The sequence below is a fragment of the Gekko japonicus genome, unplaced genomic scaffold, assembly GCF_001447785.1.
Source record: "Gekko japonicus isolate JY-2015 unplaced genomic scaffold, Gekko_japonicus_V1.1 scaffold226, whole genome shotgun sequence".
Lineage (NCBI taxonomy): Eukaryota > Metazoa > Chordata > Lepidosauria > Squamata > Gekkonidae > Gekko > Gekko japonicus.
This window is the reverse complement of record NW_015169178.1, coordinates 1,616,536-1,628,105: the sequence shown is the minus strand read 5'-3', so window position 1 is coordinate 1,628,105 and position 11,570 is coordinate 1,616,536. Positions and strand designations below refer to the sequence as shown.

At 40.7% G+C, this 11,570-nt stretch overlaps 1 protein-coding gene across 1 annotated transcript in view; it reads right to left on the bottom strand.

Annotated features, from left to right (window-relative positions):
- The window catches only part of LPAR1 (lysophosphatidic acid receptor 1), an 87,684-nt gene that overhangs the window by 39,525 nt on the left and 36,589 nt on the right, over positions 1 to 11,570 (bottom strand). The window contains exon 3 of the mRNA XM_015416037.1: positions 3,654 to 4,386. Within this exon, the coding sequence (XP_015271523.1) occupies positions 3,654 to 4,386 (733 nt within the window). The remainder of the gene's footprint in view (positions 1 to 3,653; positions 4,387 to 11,570) is intronic.

Here is an 11,570-nt window from a genome sequence, read left to right as displayed (position 1 = left end):
GTCTTATACATGAGTGGCTGCAGCATTTTAATTACTATTCCTGGCTCTATGACATAAGAATTCTTTCACGTGTATAGGATGGTTTGAGGTAATGCTGGTCACCAGGGGTCATTTCCTGCAGGAGCGCACAGGAGCAGCGCTCCGGCAGTAAAGAGCCCAGGGGGTGGGCACATGCAAGAAGCCCCGCCCCCTGCTCCCAGCAGCCCTGGGTCACAAGGAGCAAGAAGCAGCCAGGTAAGTTGCAGTGGGTGTTGCCTTCTGACACACTTCTGGTGATGTCAGGGGGTGTGGCATATGCAAATAAGTTATGCTAATGCATTATGCTAATGAGCTCCTGCACCTCTTCTTCTACGAAATAACCCCTGCTGGTCACTATTCTGGGATAGACTTTGGCACAGGTTCATGAAACAGAAATGTTAATAAAAATTTCCTGCTTAGACTTTTTCAGCACTCCGAATATCACTGAATATTTGAACTTTCTTCTGTAGAAGCATTTTATAGTGCAATCCTAAGATTACTCTCCTGAATAAACTGGGGCTTAGTTCTGAGTAGACTTGATTAGAAGTTGTCCCACTGGTGGACCTCCTGATGGCACTGGTATTTCTGGCCACTGTGTGACACAGAGTGTTGGACTGGATGGGCCTTTGGCCTGATCCAACATTGGCGTCTCTTATGTTCTTATGTTCTTAATATTTCTACCACACATCAAGTCAATGAGCCAGTGATGTCTAGGTCTCTTAAACACAGGATTTCAATCCTCCTCATCCTACATGGTGTGTCACTGTAATTTAGTTCTCTGAGGTGAAAGAACTAGAGCGCCTCAAACTTTGCTACTGAGCTAGCTGTAGGAACTTTTCTTTCAAAAAGAATGCAAATATTTTCTTTCCCCCTTCCCTCTTTCACAGTGAGAGACTTCATTTTGTGTCTAATGCTGATGCAACAACTTGATGCTAGGCCACTGGAGAAGCCTGTGTGCTCCTTTTCCACACAGCGCTGTATACAAGGTTTACTGATGCATAAAGCCAAAAGTTTATTTGGAAAATCCATGCAACATGCGGATAAACATTCAGTAATCTTTTCCACACACATGTCTGAGAACATATATTAGCTTTTCCAAGATCAGGAAATGCAGCCTTGGCAGAGATAGATCGCTAGCATTGCCATTCATGCTGTACAGAAATAAATGCCTGAGGTAGAATGTTGAATTTTCCCATTCATTTGCTCTTTTAAAAAAAGGTTTGATGGCAGCCCTCTAAATCTGAAGGATAATTGGGGGTTAAGCTTCTACTTGGGGAATCCTATTAAACAACTAGATTTGAAAAAGTGCAGTCTATAGTAGAGTTGCATTTTGAATGACTAAATTTGAAAGCTCAGACAGGACTGTACCCAGTTCGTTAAGTTTGCTTCTCTGAGAATCATACAATGGAACTGCTGAAAGTAAACAAGTATTTTGAGGATACCAGAGACAAAATAAAAAAAGTGCAACTCAAATGGAGTAAGTCCAAAGAGGAGTTTGGTCATTTTAATAAAGGGGATAAGTTGGTAATAAAGCAGAAGTGTTCTTAAGCGCACTGTTTATAAAAGGAACAGAGTTGTAGTCTCAATGTTCTGTGACGATTCCAAGCAACTTTGTGTGCATGTGTTTATATACTTTGTTTACTGGATATATTGCATGGTTATAATTTATTGCTCTCTTTTTATGACTTTATTTGTATACATTGTACTGGAGGGTTTTTTGCATTATTTCTAATTCTATAATCTGCCTTGAGTCTCAATGAGAAAAGCGAACTATAAATGAAGTCAGTAAATAACTAAACAAATAAGTAAACAACTACAGCTCTTGGTTGACATGATGATGTGTTGACAAACTAGCTAAACAAAATTTAGGGTCCACTAGGTCTTCCTCTGGAAATATATCCTTGCTGTTGCCAGTAAAACGTCAAATGCTGGTGCCATTTTCATGATCAGCCCTTAGGGTGCTTTATGTCCCACTGGGGGAAATATGGCAACTTTGGTCTGAATCACAGTCCACTGTGGCCACTATTTTAGTAATAAAAACAGGATGGGAGGTCCCTTCACAGATCACTCAACTTTGTCAAATCTGGCTCCTGAGCCAGAAAGAAAATGGCTACTCTTAACTGAGGTGTGGAGGAGACAGTCATTTAACCATGTGCTGTCCTAGAGAGCTGGAGGAAGCTTCAAGGCACTGGGCACTGGAAACTCTGTAGAGCTCTATAACATCCTAAGTGAAGGAGCCTGTCCTATATTTTTAACATCTGATAGGGCATGCATAAAGAGAGGGACAGCGGATTTGCATTTAACCCATTTCTTTTGAATCCCTTGCTCAATCTGGTGCTGTGCTAAAAGTATGCTTGTAAACATTTTCTTTTTAATAAATACTTTATAACTTTTGATGCTGGTAGGGGTTCTCTGTACCACATAGACCTCCACTTTTGTGGACACGCTATTTTAAAAGGACCGCCGGGGGAAGGCAGGCAGTTAGCAAGTGGCTATTTCTCAAGGGAAACACAATGCAGTAAACTGTCCCCATGATGACCAGGTGCTGGGCAGCAGGAGACACAGAGGTAAGGCCTCAGATCTTGGAAGTGAAGCTGGGAGTTCTGACCCTCCCAGCGGGCAATTCTTTACAGTGGTAGCAGTGGGTTACCAAGAGAGAAAGTAAAGCCTCTCCAGGTGTTGGGAAAACCTTGGAGGGCTGGGTGGAATAGGGCCTGCAGGCCAGAGCAGGCCCGTTCTATCACATATGCTATGGAGAATTTATTTCCTATATGTAGAATACTCAGATTCATAAACAAGTGACAAATTCTGGCTAGTGTACTTAGCTCCTATTCCTTATCCATGTAAGTATCAAACCTTAAATTGCCATTTGATTTCCACATACTGCAATGCAAAGATGCTTCCTTTTATTCTGTATAGAAGCAATGTTAGAAAGGGGGATCACTAATTAATGGAAATGAGAAATTTCTCCACATGCATTTTTCATGCATTAGAGGGAGTGTGTGTGTATATAATGAGAACTGACAGTGTTGAGAGCTATGAGCATGTTAAAATATTTAGAAAGCCACAGCACGTGCTAGCCGCAGTCTGAACAATCATTATAAAAACAAGTCATGGCTGTTATCTAGTGAGGTTCACAATGACGTTAGGTATGACTAACACTAGTCAACATGCATGGCCCTTTGTCCCATTTTCAGCAAAGTGCTATAAATACAGACTATAAATACATATCTTTTATGGAACTTCCAGAAGAAAAGAGAAAGGTGCTGAGTAATACCCAGCAAACAGTATGAAGCAATCACACTAAGTTACCCACACCTGGCATTAACTACTAAGCAAAATGCAGCCCTTGAGTCTTGTTTTATTAAAATAAACAACTCATACAATAAATTTTAAATTGCTATAGTGGAATTACCTGTCCTACATCTGAATATTTCTCGACAGATGATCACATGCACATCCCTAGAAAAATAATTTACAGTGTACAGTAGTTTTAGCATGCACTATGTCTGCGAAATACAACATAGCAAAAGAACTTTGGGGGGGGGACACACTCAAGGTTCTGTCTTTTTGGACAGAATTCAATGGTATTTCACTGCGACAGCTGTGATAAAAATTCTGCTAAAGAGACTTACCAAGCACAATGACCACAGTCTTCAGAAGACTCATCATGGTGTCCCGATTTCTACGTGGTCCAGAGCTATGTCTGGACATTCTCATAGTCCTCTGGCGGACATAGCCAAAGATATGAGCATATAAGACCACCATGACTACAAAGGTGACCAGGTTGAAAATAGCCCAGAAGACCAAGTAAGAGTCACTGTAGAGTGGTGCCATGTTGGAACAGTGATCGAGGTCACAGATACAGTTCCAGCCCACACTTGGTATAGCTCCCATGATGATGGCCATAGTCCAGATGACAACAATTACCACCACAACTCGCCGGTTACTCATCCGAGTATGCAACTGCATGCGGAACACTGTGATGTGCCTCTCTATGGCAATTGCCAACAGGTTGGCAACAGAGGCTGTCAGGCTAGTATCAATGAGACCCTGACGAAGGAGCCAGGTGCTGACAGTCAATCTTCTAGTGTTGGGTCCCGTGTTAAACATTAGGTAGAAGTATGCCAGTCCTGCAAAGAAGTCTGCAGCAGCTAAGTTAGCCATTAGGTAATAAATAGGAAAATGAAAACGCCGGTTGAGATAGATAGCCACCATAACTAAGAGGTTGGCTAGCATGATGAAGACACATACTGTAATCCCAAGTCCCATCACAAGCTTGCTGACAGTGTTCCATTCAGTGGCTAGAGGTTTCCCACTTCGGTTATAAAAGAAGGCAATGGTTTCATTATAGTAGCACTGTGGTTCCTGGAAAAGAAGAACATAAAAGCAGATTTACAAGTTAGAACTGGAAGTATCTAGAAGAGGCAATGAAGGAAAACTTCTGCTGGGTTCCAATTATGTAAATACACCTTAGGACTGAATTAAAATGATCGCTATCAAAAAACATGGAAAATGACAATGTACCCCTTCTACATGGTTTGTGGTGCTGGAAGGCTTATTTTGTTCAATTTACATCAATTTAAGGCAAAGCAGCCCTTCTACATGGGTCATCTTGGTGGAAGGCTTACTCTGTCCCAAATAAAAACTGTTTGTGCCAGATTCTTTGTCACTGTCATCCATTTCAACATTTGTTTAAACCAAGTGTGTATAATAAATGTTCAAGAAGGTATCTGTAAAAGAACAATTAAGACACAAAATCCTTTTAAGGTTAGCAATTTTCCATCTTGAAAGTTAAACAGCAGCTGAATAGATTCTATATGCATTGCAAGGCATAGTAAGAGAAAACGAGGGATTCACGCATATAATGTTGCTTCTCTTGCCAAATCACTTCACTCTCTTAGAACATATCTACACTATGAACCTGTATTTTTTAAAAAATTCAGTTTCCAGAATCCTGGGAACTGTCGTTAGCAGTCACAAAGAATTATGTTACTGCAGTTCCTGGAGTTTTCTGGGAAGAAGAAACTACTGTTAAAACCTGGATAGTCCAGGCTATCCAAATCTTGTCAGATCTCTGAAGCTAAGCAGGGTCAGCCCTCATTAGTATTTGGATGGGAAACCCTGTGGGGTCCCCATAAAGACAGTTGCTACATGCTTTTATTTATTTGGAGAAGCTAATTTATATATGGTCTCTCCTAAAAGACAGGATTAAAGTTATGACACACACGGAATTCAGTTTCTAGCTGAAAAACTGTGAGGGACTAATAAATGTGAACTGAAATCTTTGTCATCATCAGTACCGATCGTAGAAACATGGCATGGTTTTTAAAGTCCTGTTCATTCATTCAATAAAACCAGCTAGAATTTCTCTTGCAGACAGTGAATAGCTGCAAAAACAGGTGTATTTAGGAATGTGTAATCCATCACTGCTTCTCTGCAATAGACAAAGGAAATAGTTTGAGCCTTTCAGATAAATTACAGCGCATTACACTGCCCACTTTGTAAACAGGTTAGCTAAAAGCCATAGTTTGATCCTAGAACATGCTCCACAATGATAAAGTTCTAATCGCAGAATGTAAATTCACTGAGTTTGCTATCAACCCTATATGTTATCTATTTGTGGCTAGCACCAACTTCCACAGGAAACTTCACACTTCTGGGGCAGGATGAGAGTACAGGAGCATGGTCTTGCATCCCTTGTCATACATGCAAATATTATGGGATTGATCTGATTCAAATAGTGATGAACCAGATTAACATAACAGAAACTAAGAATTTTTTTAAAAAACTAGTGATACTGTACTTGTAAGAACAGGATAGAAAAGTCCATAATATTTGGTAGCCCAAACTTCAAGGTAAAGATTTTATAAGCAGTATACTCTCCCAACCATTTATACTCCGGGAGAATGACAAGGTTTTATAGGTTTAATCTCAAATACTTGACTTTTGTTCACCAAGTTTTATGTCTTTTAAAGCACACTATGAATATACAGAATGCAAAAAAGGAAGGAAGGAAGGAAGGAAGCCAAACCAGCTTCCTTCACCCTTGTGTGATCCAGCCAAGACTACTGTACTCCGATCTGGTGAGGTGGATCTCTGGGAAGAAGCCATTTTCAAACACTATCTTTATATCCACTTGCTTAGAAAAAGCAAACAAACCATTACAATTTGATAAACACTCTGACCATCTCAGGGTTTGTATGAGTCAGTCTGGCAGTTCCCTATAAGCATTTTAATTTCAACAAGTAGAAAACAATTGTCCAAACCTTCCAGGACCAAAATAAAGATTCAAGAAAATCCTACCATCTATTCCTCCAATTTGCATTTCAGTTGGAAACCCGAGAATGTAACATGCAGCAACTGTTAGAGAAAGTGATCTGAGCTGGACAGCACGCACGACAACGGAGATTTCTGAAAAGTGTGTTACCAAAAAAAGGATCTTCAGCAACTGGGAGGTAGTGGAAACAACTGTATGTTAGAAAGGTCAAAGACCTTGTTGGAAGCTGTGATTACAAACAGTCAGATACCCTGCTGGAAGCTATGATTACAGGCCTCCACCAACTGCCGGTAAAAAACAAAACAAAAACCAAAGAGGGTGTTGACCTTCCCTACTATGTATTCATTCTGAAGTTACTACAAAGAAATGACAAAAGGAAAAATAGCTTTTTGGGGGCGAGGGACAGATTATGGGCAAGGAAGCCATGCTGACTTTGGCTTTCGAGAGAATTTTGTTAAGAGACCCAATAAATACTCAAAATTTAACTGCCAGATTCTCAAATGACTACTCCCTTTTATCACTGGAGTTCAGATAAATCACATGGTATGCCCTTTCGAAGGCTATGTGTTTAAATAGAATCTGATGGCAACATTCAAAAATAGTTGTGGGGAAGACAGTTATGATGCACGTGTACCCATGTAGCATACCCCTGTAGAAGCCAGTGTGGTATAGTGGCTAAGAGTGCTGGAATAGTATCTGGGAGACCCGGGTTCGAATCCCCACATGATACCATGGTGACATGCTGGGTGACCTTGGGCTAGTCACACACTCTCGGCCTAACCTACCTCACAGGGTTGTTGCGAGGATAAACTGGAAGAGAAGAGAAAAATGTAAGCTGCTTAGGTCCCCATTGGAGAGGGAGGAGGAGTACAAATGATTTAAACAAAAATAATAAACACTCCTCAAAGCATTTTATGTGCTCAGTGGAGCCATCTGTGTTCAACCAGACTGCTCTACCCACTCATTATACACTATCCTTTCTTCTCTGCAGTGAAACTACTCCCCAAGCATCTGTCTGAACTCTTTAAAGCCATGACAACCATGAAAACTGCAGTGTACTACGATGGTGTCTTTGTGTATGCTGTCTTTCTCCATGCAATGGTCACCTCGAGATTAGACTACTGTAATGCTCTCTACATGGGGCTGTCCTTGTCCCAAATCCAGAGGCTACAGCTGGTGCAGAATACGGCAGCCAGGCTCTTGTTGGGTCTCCCCTTGCAGGATCACATTCAGCCTGTGCTGAAAGCACTGCACTGGCTACCTATAGTATACTGAATTTGCTTCAAGGTGCTGGTTCTTACCGATAAAGCCCTTTATGGTCAGGGGCCTGCATTCCTGAGGGACCGCCTTTTCCCATATATCCCCCAGAGAGTACTATGATCAGGGTTGCAAAATCTTCTGGCTCACCCTGGCCCTAACGATACCAGGCTGGCTACTACCAGGGCTAGGGATTTTTCTCTGGCGGCTCCGCACTGGTAGAATGAGCTCCCAGAGTATATCAGGGCCCTGTGGGATTTATTGCAATTCCACAGGTCCTGCAAGACAGAGCTCTTCTACTAGGCATTCAACCAAGGAGCCGCATCTAATAGTTCAACAGAGGTTAAGACCCTATGGAAAGCATTACTGGCAGCCTGTGCTGCGCCGGTAGAACTGAAATATATTATGGGACTTGGACAACAGTCCTATAATTACTGCTGATTGCTGCCCACTATGGCTAATAACAAAACCGTGTTTCGCCATCCTGTATGTATAATTAGTACCTTATAAATACTTATAAATGTTTTATGTTTTTAACTGTTTTTTAACCTTTTATGTTAGCTGCCCTGAGCCTGCTTTGTCGGGGAGGGCGGGGTATAAATCGAATAAATAAAATAAAATAAATATAATCAACCACAATTGCTAATGAATATCTGGTCCATGGCCTACTAATACAAAATAAACCACCTGAAAGGACCCCTCCCCCTCCCCCACCAGAGACCCCTTGGTTAGTGGGGTCCCCATATTATTTTGGACTTAGTTGTTTTAAGAGGCACTCCTTTTTACAGCCCAAGTGCAAGGGGACCTGAAACTAGGTAGTCTCATAAAGGCACCTGGGTTCTGCCATGACCCTGGAAATTCCAAGGGACAGGCGATGAAGGGTATGCTGGCATCACAAATTGATTCAGTGCAATCTATCACAGCTCGGGGTTCTCAATAACAATAAGATGTTACTTAATTCTCAGTAACAAAAGACTTTTCAACACTGGAACATCCTGGCATATCCCAGAAATGTCTACCCAGCCCGAGGATATTGCTATTACATAATCAATGCCCAGTTCCTCTTTCTCCTTTTTTAACTCAATCAAGAAGCGCACCGAAGTTATTAATTTTTGCTCCATCCTGCTTCCGGAGCTGTCTTGACTCACTCAAAACTTTTGTTATCACTGCAGATCTGGCTCACTTCAACCTAATTAAGGTATGTTAATCATGTTGCCTCACCCAGGCTCTTTGTGCCCTTGCAGATTTGGCTCACAACAGCCTAATCCAGGTATTTTCCTCTGCCAAAGTTTGACAGCAGTTACCTTCAAACTGCCCAGTCAAATATAAGAAACATATCTTGGACCAATCATGGTCCTGGGAAAGCAGGTTCCCATATCTAGCTATGGGACTCTTCCCCATAAAAAGACCATCCCAGGTCACTGAAAAATGTGTCATGTTTTCCCACTACCTGAACACCCCTGCAACTGTGTTGCAGGCTTTTTCTCCTTGCTTGGTTGGCTCCTCACTCTGCTCCTTTGACTTCTCCAGACCTCAAGACCACGATTTCAGGTTGTATGTCCCTTCCCCAAAACTTCCCAGTTTCCTCCCTGTTCCTTTTTATCAAATGCACCCTCTTGCTGGTGTGTGAATGTGCATGCGTGATTACTTAGGGAACTAGTTCTCAAGTGTTTAGTTTAGATTTTTTTCTATTTTTACTTCTTTTATTTTGTATACAATAAAGTTGTTTGTGTTTAAAATTTCTCTCACTCACTATTTTTCTTTGTAACTTTATTTTGGGGTACCATTACCGAGATCCACCCTGGTATACATAGGGTGAGGTCCTGTGTTATCCCTTTCTGGAACCCTCTTTAAAGCTAATTTCCCCTTCTCTGGGTCCAGTTTGGGTAACATACCTCAGCCATTCTACCTAGGTCTAATTCAAAACAGAACAGTAAAAAACATATCCCCTGATAAAATGTACAATGTTCTAAGATGCTTCAGAATTATACTGTTTGAGGATTGCACTAAAAATGGCAGAAACAGCATATATTTCCATAAATGCAATCTCTAATTTGCTTGTGTTTTAGTCTGCAGAATATGCAATATGAACACATCAGATTTTTGAAGGAAATAAAATGAAAGGCAAAAGTATTTGTTGCTCATGTCAATTAAAGTTTTGTGTGGATGAGGTCACCTTATTGGTTATTTCAAAAAAGGGTATATCAGTCCTCAGTTATGCCCTACATTTTTTGAAAAATCACCCAGCTAGTATTAAGAGAGGTCCTTATTTCAGAGGCATGAAATTTAGCAGTATATAATTCGTCTCTCAGATTCACTTTTTTCATTTTATTAGTATTCATGCATTTTTAAATGCTGAAATGAATACAACTCACTTTGCTTGGGATAAAATGCAGCAAGGCTGCCACAAACAATAATGGGCTTTCAATCAAAGAAACTAAGGTAGAACCAAAGAACCTTACCAGTAAAGAATGTTGACTTAGTAGTAGAGAAAGTTTGCTTTGAACAGGAGGAAAAGATTTTAATGAAGATAAGGAAACAGCTCATCTTTTTCCTCCATGGCAACATACACAGATGACATTGATCGAAGGCAGTGCTACTTACTTCATGGCTTATGGAGAGCCACAACTGCAATGATTATCCACCAACATTATTACTATATGCCATGTTCACCATCCCACCAAACACACACGTAACATAACATACATCTTTGATGGTTTATGATGCTGTTATGGACCTTATGAAAAACATGTAAGCAAAATATACAATTCTGTAAATTCTATATCTGTAAATTGTATATCTACTCTGGTGTTCTTTAACAGGAATACCAGAAGTAAATTCCAGAGAGGCACTTCCCATAATAAGTTGTTGCATGACAACTGCTTTGGGATAGCATGAACATTTGTTGCTTTCATAAGACAAGCCAAAAGAGAGTATACTCTGTGAATCAGCTATCATGAACTGTCACCAGGAATGTTCGACAGCAGTATGGAGACAGGCTAGCCACTGGAGGCCAATTTATATATTTAGACAGTATTCAGTAAATGACTCTCTCCATAGGAACAGCATGTGGAATCAAATTTGAATTTAAAACAGGAAGAATTAAGTGCTAGATCAGCAACATAATATGCTAGATAATAGGACCCTTAATCTAGATAAAACGTATACTACAAAATATATAAAGTAATCTGGCTCACACTGGTAAGGGAAAAAAAGCCCTGCATCCATTGCAATGACAGCTTAATTTTATTTTGCAGACTTAAGAATGAAAATTTAACAATTTGCAGTTTCATTGCTGTTGATAGTGTCTGTATGCCCATATGCTACATCTGACACAACTGAAACAGATGCATTTTGGGGAGAAATCAAAGCAATTATCCAGTGTCTAAGTCACTGGGATATGACCACAGTTCAATAAATATTCTAAGCTCTACTCCCTATTTTGATTTGTCTCTTGAGGGTATATGAGAAACCTCAGAGCACTTTTAGAAATTTGAGAGAACATATTGGGTGCCATAACAATGGTAGCCATGGGGGAACTACTACAAAATGGCTGCCACAGGAGGAGGGACCAATTACACAACACTGGGAGGTTTCCAGTCAAGCATTCTCCTGTGATAAACCCAGCTGTTTCCAAATGGCTTTTCCCTGCAGACAGAAAGGTAATATCTACTGGACTCTTCTAAAGCACCTCCTATGCCAGTCATGTGGAGTAAAGTCACGGCTGGTTCTTAGACGTTTTGAGGAAGAAGCAAGTGGGTGCCAGGAAACACATTGGTGGCTGGAACGGCACCCACTGGTACCTTCTGGTAGAGAAACAGTATAGGTAGTTCTGGTATAGAACTATCTACACTGGAATTCTTATTTCATTCAACCTATTAAAAGCAAGCAGTTATTTGGCTAATAGATTCTGGCACCCAAAATATTTGTCGGGAGTGATATGTAGTGGTTAACAGTATTGGACTAGTATCCGGGAGACTTGGGTCTGAGTCCCCAGTTGTGCCATGGAAGTTTG